Source organism: Ursus americanus, chromosome 12, assembly GCF_024610735.1.
Source record: "Ursus americanus isolate L20-20 chromosome 12, mUrsAme1.1.p, whole genome shotgun sequence".
Taxonomy (NCBI): domain Eukaryota; kingdom Metazoa; phylum Chordata; class Mammalia; order Carnivora; family Ursidae; genus Ursus; species Ursus americanus.
Genome location: NC_142138.1, coordinates 31,173,454 through 31,191,607, shown reverse-complemented (window position 1 = coordinate 31,191,607; position 18,154 = coordinate 31,173,454). Strand labels below are relative to the sequence as shown.

At 38.6% G+C, this 18,154-nt stretch overlaps 1 protein-coding gene across 3 annotated transcripts in view; it reads right to left on the bottom strand.

Annotated features, from left to right (window-relative positions):
- Positions 1 to 17,962, bottom strand: part of AK5 (adenylate kinase 5) — a 240,236-nt gene extending 222,274 nt beyond the window's left edge. For 2 of the 3 annotated variants that reach the window (XM_045801984.2, XM_045801986.2), the window contains exons 1-5: positions 17,544 to 17,962; positions 12,866 to 13,052; positions 7,211 to 7,378; positions 2,279 to 2,448; positions 2,063 to 2,176 (exon numbers count right to left, since the gene is read on the bottom strand). In XM_045801984.2, the coding sequence (XP_045657940.1) occupies positions 2,063 to 2,176; positions 2,279 to 2,448; positions 7,211 to 7,378; positions 12,866 to 13,052; positions 17,544 to 17,603 (699 nt within the window). In that variant the 5' untranslated portion in view covers positions 17,604 to 17,962. The remainder of the gene's footprint in view (positions 1 to 2,062; positions 2,177 to 2,278; positions 2,449 to 7,210; positions 7,379 to 12,865; positions 13,053 to 17,543) is intronic. The other variant, XM_045801985.2, reaches the window with a different exon arrangement.
- Between the last annotated feature and the right edge of the window lie 192 nt (positions 17,963 to 18,154).

The following is an 18,154-nucleotide window of genomic DNA, read 5'->3' as shown; positions in this document are numbered from 1 at the left end:
ACTTTTCCAGCCTCGCAAGAATGGCTGAGAATAGTAAATGCAAGTGATTGCATATATTACAGAGAGATACCAGACCATTCTATAGAACTTGCTAACAGGTGTCCCCAACCAGTATTATGATACCTGGCCCATCCCCGTGTCCAGGCTTTGTAGGAGAAGATGGAGATTGGTCAGGTATCCAGAGAGTTGCCAGAAAGCTACATGTTTCCTGCCCCCTCCCCACTACCTGCCCCACTGTAAGCCACATGAGAAACAATTCCAGGAGTCTAAGACATCACTTTGGGTTTCTGAGGCTGAACCAGGTCCAAGAAGACATATGCTAAACTGGATGAAAAACTGAAGATTTTAATTTATATTGGACTTTTTTTTCAATGAAAAAAATTTTCCCCAGCTTTATTGAGATATAATTATGGACTGGGCTTTTTAATACTGGAGAGTGAGACTATCTGTTACTATTTTAAGGATTCACTTATTTTTTATTTTGGAAATGGGAGAGGGCAGAGGGAGAGGGAGAGAGAAAGAGAAAGAATCTCAAGCAGATTCCCCGTGGAGCGTGGAACCTGACACGGGGCTCCATCCCATGACCCTGAGATGATGACCTGAGCTCAAATCAAGAGTTGGATGTTTAACCAACTGAGCCATCCAGGCACCCCTAACTGTTAATATTTAAAGTGACCAGGAAAGCTATGAGATCTACCTGAGTTATTATTCAGGGGAGAAGAAAGAGACTCACAGTATGTTCAAAAGACAATAGAGAAAAAAAAATCACATGCTGCTTGTGCTCGCGCCTAGTGCATGTCATTCAATACACAGGGTGGCCCGGGTTTGGGTGGGAATGACTGCCTTGCCTCTCGGGCCTTCACCAATAGCCAAGAATCACATGGAACGGCTGCCATAGTGCCCATTTTCAACAGCAACATCAGGAGATGCAACAGCAACAACAAAAAATTGATTTTTCTTGTTTTTCTCTCGTCAAGGCCAGAGCAATTAGACCCAAGTCCTTAAACTGAGAAAGCACAGGAGGTTCTGGACTACTGTGGGAGAGGGAAACCTGAGGAGAAGAGAAAGACACTCCAGCACAACAGATGTCCCCAGACAGTTAACCTGAGTATTCAGAGGCTCTATAAAGCCGACTCCTGGGCCTTGAACTGCCTAACCCCAGACTTCTTTCATATGACACATAAATTTACATCTTATTTGACTTTGTTCTCTCTGATATCATATCTGTAATATGTTAAAAGCTTACTTAAATTAGAAAAAAGATAAAGCCCATAGAAAAATAGGCAAAGGAAAGCAGGTAATTCACATAAGAAATACAAATCGTCAATAAAGCATCTGAAAGCATACTTAATAAAGCATCTGAAAGCATACTTAACCCTGGTAGTAACTCAAGAAATGTACATTTAAAAGAAAGCATACTTAACCCTGGTAGTAACTCAAGAAATGTACATTTAAAAGATGAAATACTGTTTCTTACTTATCAGGTTGGCAAAAATCTTAAATATAAATTCTATCCAGTTGGAAAGGATCTGGAGAAATATACTTCATTCAATATTGATGGGACTATATCTTGGAAAAGTCTTTTTTGGAAGACCATTTGGAAATAGCCATGAAACTTAAAAATGCATTCGTATGTGAGCTTGCACACATGTACATGCATGTCTGTGAGTGTGTTTAAGTACAGAAAAGGGCCTCGAAGGGTCTATAACCAGCTCAACAGTGTTTCTTTTTCTTAGGAGAGGAGGGCAGTGGATAGAATAAAATATAATCTTAGGTAAAGTATCTTGAAATAAAATTTAGACAGATTAGCATTTTTTAAATGAAAATAATGAATTCTATTATTAGGTTTTATTTTTTCTTTTTTTGCAGAAACAGTCTCCAATTTTTAGGCATGCATGCCAAGGAAATGACCTTCTGCCAACCCATACTGATGTACTTTCCTGTTTTCAGACCACAATTCTTTCAGAATAACAGCAAGTCTTCCAAGAAATCTTTTTTTTTCTTTTTAAATCTCAAAATTGTAAGCGAAAATAGGTCATTTAAAATATAGAGACATTCTTACTTGGTCCTCAAAAGATAGAGCCTGGGCCACATCTCTTGGAAAGCCATCGATAACGATGCCCTCTTCATCAGGTATTTGCATCAATTTCTGTTTTATCTCTGTAATCGTTGTTTCCTTTTATAAATTAAAAAAAAAAGATGAAAAACCAGAGTTAAGCTTACACTCACCACTGGTATAAAAATCTTTGCAGAATAGAAGCAAATTACGCAGCAGTACCTGTGGGGCCAATTCTCCGGTTGTAATTATTTTGGCAATAAGACTCCATTTCCTATTGCTGCTGGCACTGTGGATCTTCTTTCTTAATAATTCTCCCACCGAAATGTACTGGAATCCATAACGTTCTGCGATTTTCAAACTTTGGGTACCCTTTCCACTTCCTGGACCACCTATTATTTAAAACAGGCAAAACTGAGACCTTCTGATACAAGAAGAAACTCCTTTTTATACTGCTACCACCTCTACCCTGAGAGGCAGAGCCTGGACGACCATCAGCAGGGTGGGCAGCTCCACGCCGGCACCATTCTCAGTGCTAACTCTGAGTGCAGAGCAAGGGTAGACTTAGCCAAGGAAAGACAGAATTATGATCAACTTTATTACATGGAAGAGACATTTTTTCCTTTACCTATTTTAGTAGATAACTAATTTAGAAAATTGGGCAACACAGTTGAAAGAAACTGTTTCGTGTTCTTCTTTATAAAACCTAATTGTTTTTTCCTCTGTAATCAAAGAAAAATCTATGGGACACAAGAGACAATGATCAAAATAACAGAAATGTGTTCCATGCCAACAAAGAGCTAATGTGCAATTTGGTGAAATGTAACAATTATTTTTAAACCCAAAGGGACATCAATATTGACACAGTTTATTTAAATCTTTTTTTTTTTTAAACTCCATTCATGGGTCTCCTTGCCTCATCTCCTTTAAATTCCAAAGGAGTTTAATGCAATGAATACAGAGTGAATGGACTAGGTTCTTAAAGCAGAACAATTTCATACAGCTCATGATAATTTCAATTTTATGATACATTAGTGTGAAGTAAACAACATTTTGCAACCTTACTCAATATTAATCGTTAGTAATTACCATTTACTTTTTAGAAGCTTAAGTCCTAAAATAATTTTAAAATATATGCCTCAGATTTTATTTCCTATCATATTGGATTATTTTAATTTATATTTCTAAACAACCTAGACTAATTGGAATCTAAAGTCTGAACAAATTTCTAAATAAAGCACATAGCAATCAGCCCAGTCTGATTTTGATTTGTTACTTCTTTTTTTTTTCTTTAAAGGCACTATTCATATGAGAGAGAGAGAGCAAGAGGAGGGGGTGGGGGAGAGACAGAAGGAGAAAGAGAGCAAGAAGCAGACTCCCCGTGGAGCATGTTGCCCAATGACTGGGGGCTGGATCCCAGAACACTGAGATCATGACCAGAGCTGAAGTCGGAGGCTTAACCAACTGAGCCACCCAGGTGCCCCGATTTGTTACTTCTTAGTAATTATCAAAATGAAATATTTTCAAGTATTTAAGCATAAATTATTGACAGCAGACAAAATATTTTTAAAGGTCAATGTCTAATAAGTAATGAAATGTTTTGGTAATAGTCACTGAAAATAACTATAATTTATTAAGCAATATTGAAAATAAAAATTCAATAGAAAAGTGAATTGATGTTCTCCCTACTAATTCAATGTATCAAGTTTTGGGGGGGAGTAGAAGTCATTTTATACAAAATTATTTAGTAATTATTTTTTGCAAATGGTATAAGTAAAAAAGAAAGACTGGTGTTTTGTTCTTTTACTTTTTTTTTTTTAAGATGTTATTTATTTATTTGACAGAGAGAGAGACAGCCAGCAAGAGAGGGAACACAAGCAGGGGGAGTGGGAGAGGAAGAAGCAGGCTTCCAGCGGAGGAGCCCGATGTGGGGCTCGATCCCAGGACTCCAGGATCACGGCCTGAGCTGAAGGCAGACGCTTAACAACTGAGCCACCCAGGCGTCCCAAGCCACCCAGGCGCCCCTTATTTGTTTTTTTTCTAAGGAGAGTTCTGAATGAATAGACTTAGTTGGCCAGGGCTTATTTCCTTTTTAAAAATTTTAGAGTGCAAGGGTGCCTGTGTGGCTCAGTTGGGTAAGTGTCAGACTCTTGATTTTGGCTCAGGTCATGATATCAGGGTCCTGGGATGGAGTCTGTTCTCAGGCTCCTTGCTCAGCGGGGAGTGTGCTAATCTCCCTCTTCCTCTGCTTGCTCTGTCTGTCTCTCTCAAATAAATAAATAAATCTTTAAAAAACAAACAAAAAGCACAGAATTCTAAGATCAATGAGAATCATTTCTGAACCTCAATACCAAGTAATACACCTAATAACATGTGGCTTTCACCTTTTTTACTGCTTTATTAAAGGCAGGATAGGAATTTGTTTGCATTTTTAACCATTCTCTTTCTAAGAAACTCTAAATTCTATCCTATTAGATTTAACACTATGAACTACTACTAGATCAAATTCATTACTTTGCAAATAAGAAGTAAGTTTTTGTTCTAAATAGCTGTTTCTGGCCTATTAACCTATGGTGCAGTTCATGGATTGGCTTGAAATAAAAAATTACATGAATAAATCCATCAAATTTAAGCTAACTGATCCCTGAAGAATGAAAGTTATCTTTCATAAACTGTATTTCCACACTTAATCTCACAAACCATCAAACATAGAGATTATAAATCCCACTGAATTGAAAAAAAATGAAGCATGCTAAAAAAGTTATGGCACCTTCAAGAAAAAAGGTTTTTGTCAACTAATGGAAGCAAATAGCAGACAACACAAACATATGATTAGCATAATGGAAGAGAATAGCATTAATTTATTAGATGGGTTTGATCAACAAATTAAGTTCACATTTTTCTCTGTGAAACCAGAGTGAGCTTAATTTTATTCTATTTATTTATCTCTAATACTTATAAATATTAGGATCCATCTAACTCTTAGATTTTATAACTCTAACTCTAACTCTTTAGATTTCATGACTGTGCCGAGAAGGCTAGCTTTTAAAAAAATTCTGCATCACCAGAAAGGAAATTTTGTTTATTTGAATGTAATACCATGTGGGTATTTGTACCTCTTCCACTCTTTTTTAAGGCTTGTACCAACACAAATTTGTAAGGTTCAGGTACAGTATAATTCCTCAAAAGTCATAAAATTGCCCCAATTTTCTTGGATAACTTAAGGTTCAGTTTTTCCTTTCTTCTCAGATCTCAATCCTCTAAAATCTAAAATTTATTTACACTCATTGGTTCTGCATCATTCCTGGCATACATAAAACTTTATAGTGTGTAAGTCTAAAGCCAGAATCACACTCTTGGGAAGCCAGTTGATTTTACTGAGTAAAAAAGAACTGTAGATTTCTTTTGAGTGGAGGAGATTTGAAGCATTTATATCTTCTCCAAAGATCTTAGTGTATTGAAATATTTTAGTCTTTTCATATAAAATTCACAGTGCACAAAAATTTATATAGTTGTTTTACAGAAGAGCATTTTGGTATTACACCTTTTTCATGGACAATCAAACCTCCATTTGTTTATCCTATTAATAATCGCCAAAATTTAAGTAAGAGCAACAAGAACAACAAAATTGAAAGAATATTTCATCATAAAAGAGCAAAATAACTTCCAATTATTCTTCACCTGTAGCTCTATGTTTTAATAAAGCATCTCCTTATCTTCTAGGTAAGGACCTCAAACTTTTAAGCACACACACATACAACATTCCATTTCAAGAACAGAAAAAGATTTATGGCATAATAGAGGCTACCATATGTCATAAGAATAATGACTTTTAGAAAGCCAGTTTCTATACTTTCTACAATATTATTTTAAACAATTCAGGACTAAATATATTTGCAATTTCATTTTCATTACTGACAGATGGACCAATGTCACTCCTTCTGGTCTGGTGAACTTAAATTCTTGTTATAGCTTGGTGTGTTTATTTGCATGCTTTTTTTTCTAGTTGCCATCATCATTATAACTTCTGCAAACAGTAATTCTTTGCATGGGGGCTGTATTCATTTTGCTCTCTGTTAACATTACTGACAAGAAGAGCTTTGAACATTTCACACTCGATTTTCGCTTTTGGTCATCTCTGTGAAAGCTGAGTCAAACTGGAACGTGAGACAATGATGACATATTGCATGTTCACAGGTCTCCTCATGATTTTTACAGATTTTGAGGAAGTTAGAATTTGCGAGAATGGTCAAAAATGCATTTTGCAAAAGACTTTCAACAATTTCCATATCCATTCCTTGCGAAATGACATCAGACTGGTGTTTTCATACTCATTCATAGTAAACAACGTCAAAAAGTAACTGTTTTTATTATTTTGATTAATACTCAGATGTTATGTGCTATGTAAAATACTATTCTATTACATTTGATTGTCTGAAACATCAAAACTTAGATTTTCTTTTAGGTGCCAATTTGCCATATGGAAGATTCATTTATATGAGTCTTTACCAACATATTATTATTATTACCCTCTGAAGTTAATAGTGAATAAAAATTTGATTTGTTGAGTTAAAAAGAAAAAAACATATGTTTAGAAAACTTCTAATGGATTCAGTTATCTATGTTAAAAATTAAAAAGATAGGGGCGCCTGGGTGGCACAGCGGTTAAGCGTCTGCCTTCGGCTCAGGGCGTGATCCCGGCGTTATGGGATCGAGCCCCACATCAGGCTCCTCCGCTATGAGCCTGCTTCTTCCTCTCCCACTCCCCCTGCTTGTGTTCCCTCTCTCGCTGGCTGTCTCTATCTCTGTCAAATAAATAAATAAAATCTTTAAAAAAAAAAATTAAAAAGATAAAACCATAGGATGATAAATTTTGAGAAGAATACTTTCAATACATTATAGAGAATTTCTAGGACATGGTAATGAGATTCTATAAAAGTAAAATTGGCATTAGATTATGTAATTATAATAATTGTTTTCTTGAAAATTATGCTAAAAGTATTTCTATCTGTTGTCTCTTGTGCTTTTGTTTCTATTGTTTGTCATTACCCAACTTAGTATTTGCAAGTACACATAATTAACATAATTTCTTGAAATGTAAATATATAAGCAAAGACAGCAATAGTATAAGAATTTTGCTTTCTGTCCTCATACCTATGACAAGAATGATTTTTGGTCGAGGTCTAGTAGGATCAAAAACCTCATACTCCTCAATTAACTCTGCAGTCTCAGAGAGGTCCGTATCACTTTCTATGGAGAATTGATGGATTGGAGGGAGCCGATCATACCGCCGATATGGAAAGTTTGAATTTTCAGGCATTACTGCAAAAGAATAAGATAACTTTGAAACGGGAAAAAAAGCATAATAAAACATTTTTTGTACTTAGCCAATTAGTAGAGAAAAATTTTCAAACTAAATGAGTTTGATTTTTTTCTACAGGAAGAAGACCCCATCTTGTGAGTGGTCTGCAAACTTTTTCTTAAAGGGCCAGACATTCGATATTTTGAACTTTGAACAGTCTCATACTGAACTAGATGAATTTGGCCATGGTAGCAAGAAAGTGGTCATAGACAATATATAAGCAAATGGATGAGTTTATGTTACAATAAAACTTTATTTATAAAAACAGGTAAGGAGTCAGACTCAGGTCATGGGTTACAGTTTGCCAACCCCTGTTTGGAGGAACCTTCTTAAGTACAGCCTAATCTTGCTTGGTAGTTTGTATATATCCTGATCTCTGCAAATGGTGCTCCTCACAGTTGTATAGTATACAACCTCACAACTTTCACAACATTATGCAGCTGCTAACTCCCGTGTTGTTCAAGGCTCAGCCATGGTTCCTATAGTTCATGGCTCCTTCCTTCCTCACCCTGTGTGTCAATATTCTGGGGCGCACAGAGAAGCTCTAACTACCCAAAAGGCACCTGCATAAAAGAAACAGGAGCCAATTGGCTTTCCATGAGGGATTTAACTATGGGGACAACTGGATTTTAGTATGTCATCATGTTCATATCTCTTTCTGGGGTGTTGATAAGGTAGAACTTTTCGTGCTCTGTTGATACAATAAATGAGGTCACTGACTACTATTCTGCTGGACTCACTCTAGTTCCATGAAAGGAGTAGAGTAGTCTGCAATGATAGTGGATATTCTTTAGAAAATTCTGGGAAGGGTTTATGATAGGAAAGACACTGACAGCAGTATCCTATTTTGCCTTGAAATTAAATTGTTTCACCCAACACAGAACAAAACTCTAGGCATTATCCTCAATTACTTTCTTCCTTCACTCTTCACATCTATTGCCATAGATTTTATCTCCAAAACATATCCCAAATGCATATTCTTTTCTTCATCTCCACTACCACAACTCTTGCCCAAGCCACCATCATTTACCTGGACTACTATAATAGACTCCTTACTGGTCTGCCTGCTTCCAAATTGTCCCCACAATCCACTGCCTGAAGTGCTCTTCCCAATGCAATCCCATGGCTGTCTGCTGCTTGCCATTCACACCTTCGCTCAAATGACAGCTCCTATAAGAGAACTTTACTGACTTTTAAATCTCAAGTAGCCACCTAATTTCAAGGACATCACTCTAATAATGCTCTACATAGCATCTACTATTTCACTATCTGAAAGGTCTCCATTTATTGTTTGTCTTCTCCCATTAGAATGTTCAGTTCCATGAAGCAGGGACCTTACTTATCTGGGACTGTATCCCTGGGATCTAGAGCTGTGCTTGGCACATAGTCAGTGTCTGATAAATATTTGTTGAATTGTTAACAAAGGGAATAGATGGCTTCCCATAGAGAAAAGCCAGAAGATGCGTAGGCAGAGTGTGGCCACAGGGTGAAGGGCCTTGACAACCACGGTAAAGGGTTTAGCTTTGATGGTAGAAAACCAGCGGATAGGTTTTTTTGGGGGGAGGGGTAGAGCAGTGACTAATTAAACATGAAATATGTTTTTTAGGAAGATTAATCTGGTAGTGGTTAGAAGGGAGATGAGGAGCAGAAAGAATAGCAGCTAGGAGTCAGGTACAGTAATTCACAGGCGAGAAATGAGGGCTTCACTTAGAGGGTAGTATGGGAAATGGACACAAGTGGTTAGATATGAAAAACATGGTTAGGATTGAGATCTGTGACATGAAAGGAGGTGATATTACAAAAACAATGACTAGGTTTCAAGTCTAAGTGAATAAGGAACACGTTGCTTTTCATATAGCATCTTTCTGCCGTCTCTCTTCTGCTTCCAGAAATAGTGGGCTTCTTTCACTCCTGTCTGTATCATACGCTCTTCCTCTATGTCAGGAACCCCTGTTCTCTACTCCCTGGTATCTACTCAAACTCCTCCATCCTTCTCTAGCTAACACCCACCCAGCCTTCTGTCTCCAAGCATTAGCATATCACTTCTTCCAGGAAGCCTACCCTGAACCCCAGCCTAGGTTGGATCCATTCCCCTGTTAATATGGTTGATCCTATAGCATATGGTATTTCCTATAGCACCCGCTGTGCTTCTAATTATATATATATTTTTTTTCACCATCAACATTTTTTATTCCATAGTCAAAATGATCACAACTTCATTATTTTTATTACAACAATTATTCCTGATTAACATCTCTTATAAAAATTTTTTAAATAACCTCAGCACTATATTCTAAATAATTTTTATGTATAGCATATATGTATATGATTTATATACATATGATGCCTATATATACATATATACACATAATTTTTATATGTATATACTATATATATATGATACATATATATCATACCTGTATAGGGTGTTCACTATCTACACTCCTATAGTTATTTGTGAAGCATTTCTTTCTAATTTATTTCAATATTTTATTTTTTATTTTTTAAATTGAAGTATAATTAACATAGTGTGGTATTAGTTTCAGGTGTACAACATAATGACTCAATAATTCCGTACATTTCTCAGTGCTCATCAAGATAAGTGTACTCTTAATCCCCTTTATTTCACCCATCTATCCACCCACTTTCCCTCTGGCAACCATCAGTTTATTCTCTGTTTTAGGATTCTGTTTCTTTTGTTTTGTTTGTTTGTTTTGTTTTAAATTCCACACGAGTGAAAAAGAAAACAAAAGACAGACAAAAAATTCCACACGTGAGTGAAATCATATAGTATTTGTCTTTCTCTAACTGACTAATTTCACTTAGCGTAATACCCTGTAAGTCACTCCATGAGGGCAGGTACCGTATTTGTTCTTTCTCAGTGGCTACATCCTCAGTCCTAAAAGAATGTCTGACAATAGTAGTGCTCAATGAGTGGTTATTTTAATGCTCAACTGACTCACTGACTGACTTCTGACTTCATCGAAATAAGAAAAGGAAAGAGTGCTGGTTTTGAAGCAAATATGTTATGCTTGCTTCCAAACATGTTGAGTATAAGATGACAATGAGATATTCCAGAACAGAAGCTCTACAGATATTTGGAGCTATGGGATCAGAACTTTTATTCACAACAAATTATTTATTCAGTTGTGTACATATGGCAGAAAAAAAATGATGCTTATCTTACATTGATAGTAACATCCTTTTAGTCAATAATTTATCCTTGCTTTTTATCATAGCTTTATGTATGAAAGTAATCTGCCTACATGATTCAAATGTTTTAATTCACAGATTATTTTTTCATGATAATTATATATTAGCATAGCTATATCAGTATTTCAGCAAAATATGCACGAATCACTTTTTATTTCTAGAAATAATCATGATGCTTTAAGTTACTGGGAAGTTATCAGTTTCCTTTAATTTAATAATCTATTCCATAAATTATAGCTAAAATTTACAAAGCACAAGTATGCAAAGCATTTCATAAAATAAAATGTTATTATTATGGAAAAGTCCATTTAGAAACCGTTTTCTGTCTTTCAGCATGTGTCCTAGATATAGGAATGTAATAAGGCATTCTTGTCATCATAGTACATTGAAAGGTTCTATTTGATGATTAATTAAAAGATCACTGAGAAGGAATTCCAGTAAAGTATTAGTAGGTATGGAGATTCTAAAATTAACAATTTTAATTCTAATGAAAGTTAAACCTACATTTTCTATTCCTATTTTAGCTTATCCTGCTAAATGAGGAGTTCCAAACTGGTCATTTGTGGGCCCAATATAGCCTGATAGATGTGTTTTGTTCAGCTCAACATTTTTCCGAAATCTGTACATGACTGCCTTTAGACAACGACTGTTCTCACTTATTTGACCACAGTCCCCACTGTTCCCTATTATACACTTGGCTTGCCTGGCTTCTATGTATAATCAAGCCAAGTAGCAGTATGAAATAGAAGCATTCGGATTTTATTTTGTCGCAAAACAGTCACTTTTCATACCTAGTCTGAGAGCAGCTTTTGGACTAAGGGGATGTCATATTCTCTTAGATTTAAATTTAAAAGTATAAGAATATTTTAGACTAAATCCAGTAATACCTAAAGTTTGTTAGTGCTTTAAGGTTTAGAAATGATTCCCCATACTTCTCTCACTTGATTAAACAAGGGCATGGTGCATGTATTTAACATGAGCCAGATTCTAACAGTGTAACAACACACAGAGAAGTAAGTTAGCCATCTTGGGAAGGTACATGAACCCTTCAAGCCCACAAAAACGTCATTTTGTTCACCAAAGCAGAAATTTACTAAGTGGTGTGCCTCAGAGGCACCTGTCACTTGAGCATTCAGGCCTCTTAATCAACTAGTGATGATTCCTGCATGGATTAAGAAGGATTCTGTTCTCTGGAGATGCTTCTGAGAAAATGTTGTTTCTGCTTGTGTTTCTTAAAAAATTAACACACTATGACTTTTCCCCCCACACTGCATTCAAATAAAATTTAAGTGCCTCATGACTAAATAAAATAGACTGAAGTTTATTTCCCTCTTGTATTTATTACAAATACTTGTATTATAAATACTGCAAATTCTGTCTATATAGCTAAAACATCTCATGGTACAATTTTTGAAAGTGGTGTAAATTGTGAAAGTATAATGATCTTGGCTACTGGGAAAGAAAAAACTTAGTTTCCTCTGGAAATGATTCCATACTGCACATACTACTATACTTCTCAATTTCAACCACAGCCTAAAAGGTGGTTGGCTGATGTTGAACCACTAATTTTGACAAGCACGAGCATTTTGATAAGCATGATAAGCGTGTTCAGAAAGCTATTAGAATACACCATGAATCTCCTCTACTGAACTGTTCTTAGTTCCAAACTAGTCTTAAAATTGCTAGACAAGTTCATGTATTTTACTTCTTTTATAGCATCCAAAAATGCCTAATCTAATATGCTGCATTCAGTAGCTGCTTAATAAATACTTGTTGGATTAACTAGTATAAACTTAATATGCATTTATGCAAATGCATTAATATGAACTCTGAGTTAGGAAACATATTATGCCAAGCTCTTCCCAGCTAATTAAGAAATGTTGAATTGTTACATAATAGCTATTTTGTCTATCCATTTATTTGGGAAACTCTTATTTGCAATTTTAAGAAAAATTCATAGTTTGCTAATGGAATTCATTTTGCAAAATAATGAAGTCAAAAATACAAAATTGCATTAAGCCTTTAGGGAGGTGTTGGACAGTGGCAGTTACTTTTGTTTGTCTTATCACAAAGGTGATTAGAATTCGGAGCAGCGAGATTAATCATGCTCCAGGGCCAAAAATCTTTCCAGGCTTTTGGAAACTTAGTAAAATAAGTAACTGCCTACAGTGTGTATGATGTGTTTTAAGGAGAACTGCTGGTAACTATAAACCATTATTCTACATATACATTACCATTTCTTAGAAAGGATCTCCGTGACTGTCCTCCATTGAGCGGAGGTAAGGTCTTCTTTTCCTGGCTGACAAATGTATCCCACTTCACCTTGTCACAGCCACCTAATTCCTTGACCTTCTGTAAACAACTTTCCAAGTACTCTACTGGGTCTTCAGGCTTAGAACACATCAGTCCATTCAAAAGGCTCTGAAATACAACAAAATACGCTCATATAAAACAGATTCCAAAACTACCCTTGTTAAAATAGTTGTATGTCCCATCTTCAAATTCTGGGTTGCTTTTGTTCTTTGCATTTGTTTTTTTAATGAACGATTAGAGGTGGAATTATGACCTGCTGAGTAATTAAGATAACCCCTAAATTCTTGACCATTAGTGTTCAGCTCAGCATTCTCTGCCTTTTAAACAATTCAGACAACTACATAGTTTAAAATGGAGTCACCGGGGCACCTGGGTGGCTCAGTCGTTAAGCGTCTGCCTTCGGCTCAGGGCGTGATCCCGACGTTCTGGGATCGAGCCCCACGTCAGGCTCTTCCGCTGGGAGCCTGCTTCTTCCTCTCCCAGTCCCCCTGCTTGTGTTCCCTCTCTCGCTGGCTGTCTCTATCTCTGTCAAATAAATAAATAAAATCTTAAAAAAAATAAAATAAAATAAAATGGAGTCACCCTATCAAAGTGAGATGAAGTGCAGTGTGTAAAAATGCTCCAGTCATTATTTGTCTTATTCCTACCCATTCTTAAAGTCTCCAAGCCTCAGTTTCTTCATTTGTAAAATGGAGTTTCACCTACCCCAGGGAGTTTTTAAGGATTAAGAATTTAGTATTTGTAAAGTGCATAGTGAGGGCCAGGCGCATAGTAAATACTCAATAGACGTTGGTGGTTTTAGTTAATATTATGATCAGGCCGCCTCCCCTGAGCTCCCAGGTCGGCCTGTGGACCTATTCCGTGGCATTCCTTATTACCCAGAAAAAAAAAAAAATCTTACCTGTCATTTATACTGAAACCATCAGTGTATGTGTTGGTCTCATCTTCTAAACTGTAAACTCTTCAACAACACAGAGTGGGTCTTTTTTATTTTTCAGTCTCTAGCCCCTGACACTATCCCTGGCACATGGTAGGTGCATATTGGACTGTTTTCTAATTAGGAAAAAGATTTTACTCAAAACATAGTCTGAGACTTAAAAAAATGCTATTTGATATATAGTAAGTCATCACAATATCCACTGAGGTTATAGAGGAAAACCTGGTGTCTGATGTGTCACGTGTACTAGTTTCTAAAAATGCTATAAATTTGGAAATGCTGACTCCTGGGAACTGGACTGATATGCAAAATATTTTCCTTTACAGTATTTCATGGAAAAAGCATAGAGGATTATTATCAACAATATACATTATTAATGTACAACACACACACACACTTTGAAAGGCTGACATCTTTGCTAAATACAGTATTTTATTTTCAAATTATTCTTGCACAATTTGCTCAAAGTGGTAGGTAGTTCTTTCTAGGAACATTTGTTCTCTCAAATCCCAAATAGTATGGGTTAGAGTGCTGAGAGGAGTTCCACTGCAGAGGGAGAGGAAAAAACTAATCTGGGCATCCACATTCAGTTTGTGTGTCAAGATCTGTGTGTTACATATACACAGACACACACGGACACACACATTGTATTTAACTCCTCACATTCCTGTTAATATAGTTAACTGTGGCAGTGCTTACTCTCTGTCTTTGTATGCCTTAGCTCACCCAATGCACTCTCAGCCCTATGTGGTATTATTATCCCATTTTATAGATTAGGAAACCATGGCTCAGGGATGTTAATGGGTTGATCAAGGTGATTCTGCTGGCAATTTGTAGGCCCAGGATTTCAACTCAATGTTTCTGATTCCAAAACCCACATATTCCTCTCTCTATATCTTGCAAAAATATGATATGGGATAAAAAGAAAATTCCAGATAATCTGTGCCCCATACATAAACCAACTAAAATATGAATCACTCAAGGTCTCTCTCTTTTTTTTAATCCCTATTATTGCCTAAATGAGTGAACATACTCAATGAAATTTTTTTTTTTACTGGAAAATATACATTTCCAGCCTCTCTAAAGAAATCTAACTCCCCAAAGGGTACTAATTTTAGAAGGAATGAGTTCCACTCCATGGATAATTTTAACCCTTCCTTCTAATAGCCAGCCACCATCAGGGATCCAAGATAACCAACAGACATTATTATTCAGTCTCTTTGAGTTAATCATTTGAGAACCTGAATAATCTAATTTGACTTTCACCAGAATTCAAATTAATTGTAAATCTCTGTTCTAACACACAGTAGTATAAGATCAATACATACACCCTAAGGTTAGCCAGAGCCAAGAAATCATGACAATATCAGGGGGAAAATGGTTTTTATTTTAAACATCTACTCTAAAATATGGAAACACATTTTAAAATTGAACCTATCAGAGATATCCCATTTAGTGCATGTGATGTTTCAAGTCAGGACAAAATCTGAAATGGTCAGGTAGATACATCTAGTTGTTTGATAGTATGTAGATTCAATAATCAATTGCTTGGTCTATAATGATGTCTAAAATCTACAGCCAAGGCAATGTTTTTGGTTTGATAGATACCTAATTGATAAACTCTGTATAGTTAGAAACTTTGCATACCATGATTACAGTTTGACAGAGAAAATCCAGTTTGGAAACAAAGCATTTAGTTTTGCTGTCTATGCTTATTACATGGAGAACTGGCAGGTTTTACTTCTGTCGTGTGCTGAATAAAGCACAGATTCTTACGGGTAGGATGGAGTCTTCGGAGGTCACCAGAAATCTTTTTCCATCTTCCAATTGTCCAGGATTGCATTTAAGTACACTGTATTACTGCATTTCGCCTAAGGGAGTGGACTTCTTTTCTGGGTGTACACTATTTTAAAATGTCCCATTCATATGCAGAAAAACAAAACAACAGAATACCTGGACAAAATTGCCAGCCATCACTTATTTGCACACACAGTGTAGATTTTCATGAACAAACTATCAAAAATCTCTGTGGTTACCAAGAAGGAAAAACAGCACCCACATTTATAAAGAAAACAGACATACTATTAAGCAGCACTTTGCAATCAGGTGATATTCCTGCAGATGTTTCTAAATATTCTTTTAGAAGTATAAAAATGAAATTGATCTCAGTAGTAATATTTATGACAAAACCTTCAACTCTTCGGCTCCATATTTACTTTCTGAAAATTAAAAAAAAAAAAAAAAGGAAAAGGAAAACTCTTTAAGAATCCTACCTATGCCCGAGACCTGTCCTTATGCAACACCTCCTGATTCTTTTCATGCATGAGTAAGGCACTTGCTAGATTTGGGTTTCACAAACCAGGCTTGTGCTCAGTGTGTGGTTTACCTGGAAATCTTGGCTTCAGACCAACCTGAAACCGGTGGCTTATAGAGGTGAGAAAAAAAATGAACATCTGCAATTATGGTGGCCCATTTTAAAGACAATTTGGGAAAATAGGCAACAGATTCTTTTCCCAAATGGTGTTTTAAAATTCCTTTTAGCAGAACAAACCTCCCAAACAGGAGAAAGAACAACTCATGACCCTTAGTTTACTGATCAGTCTACAGTCTATCTTTCAGAGATGGGGAGGCCAGGTTTGCAGCGAATGGAATTCATCTGTCTTCATCTATGAAGCTTGGCAAGCTTCCATTTTTTTTTTTTTTTGTTTGTTTGCTTTTGTTCTCAACCGAAAGCACATAGAATTAAGGAATTTTTCAAAATTCAAATATAGAGAAAAGGAAAGGAAGCAAAAGGTTCCAAAGCGTAGGCTGCGGTTTAGAACTAACAAGGTTCCTCTAGTTCATCCTCAAGCCTCCTCTCCCACATTCCCAAAGTGTTCCTTATCCGCTGGGTCCCTGGTGGAGATGATGCGGTGATGCGGTCCGAAGACAGAGCAACAGGAGTCACGACCGCCTCGCCGCTCTCTCTCGGACTTGCTTTCTCTAGGTGGGTTGGAGAAAGCAGGCGAAAGCTACAGCCGGGAAGGCGAGGAAGGAGAATGATCCCTTCCAAGGCAACGGAAAACGTGCTCAGGAGTTCATTCACCGAAAGCGCATAGCAGCGCTGGGTGCCTGCCACCCGGGAGATAGTGCTGCACTCGACGGTTTTGGATTTGTTTTTTGCATCTTCATCCCTCTCCTCCAAGCTGTCCCCTCGGAAGGCTACTTCCGTTCACACTCCCCCTTCACGGTGGGGTCCTGACCTTCCGCGCGCGGAGGGGCTAGGGCTCTGGACCCATCCGCTTCGAGTCCCTGCTCGCACCGGAGCGCCATCGTACCCACCTGGCCTGGCCCTCGCCCCTAGAAAGCGGGGCCGACAGACGCCGGCAGCCCACCCTCCACATCCGAGGGGTACGGTGGGGGCAACCTGCTTCCCTGGAAGACTGAAACTTGATCTGCGAGATGCGGGCTTCTGAGCCCAGCCACCGGACAAGGACCCCGGCAACCCGCTGGAAGGGCGACTACCCCGGGCAAGCGGGAAAGCGAGCTTCTGCAAGCCTCTTCACTTCCGTGTCCCGTGTCGGCAAGGTGGGACCGGGCGCGGCTTCCATTCCCCCCCCGCCCAAGGCCCGGACATGCCTTCCCCGGATCCTCCCGGCCGTCTGCCAGCCCTGGCCCCCTACCTCGAAAAGCTGAGGGATTTCCCTCCGGGCCAGATACTCCTTGGCATCGTTGGTGTTCATGGCTGTGCCGCGCGTGCCTCGGGGCACGGGCGGGGAGGTTCCTGGGCTGCGGCGACCTGGGCTGGGGCCGGCGGGGTCCGCGCGGAGCACGCGTGCAGCCCTCGATCTCACGCGCAAACACTCCCACGCTCAGCTCTGCTGGCCCAGGCCAGTGCCCCCCTCCTCCGGTCCCCGGGGCCTGTGGTCTCCACGCTCCCGCCGCCCCCGCCTCGCTGCTGGTCCCCGCGCCGGAGCTGCGGGCTTGGAGCAGCGGCTTCCCGGGCTCCCAGGCAGCGCGGCCGCCAGAGAAGGGCGGAGGGAGCGGAGGAGGGAGGACAGCGGGGCGGACGCCAGGCAGCAGTCCGCTCGCCTCTCCCGCTCAGCGCGCCGCGCTCTGCGCCTCCTGGAGCCGGGTCTGCGGCGGCGGCCAGTCACGCTGCGCGGGCGGGCACAGGGTGCGGGGGTGGGGACGGGCGCGCGCGGGGGGCTCGCAGTCACACCCGTCCGAGTCACACCACCGCCGGGGCGCGGCGCTGACCTGCGCGCGCCGCCGGGGGACGCGGCAACTTGGA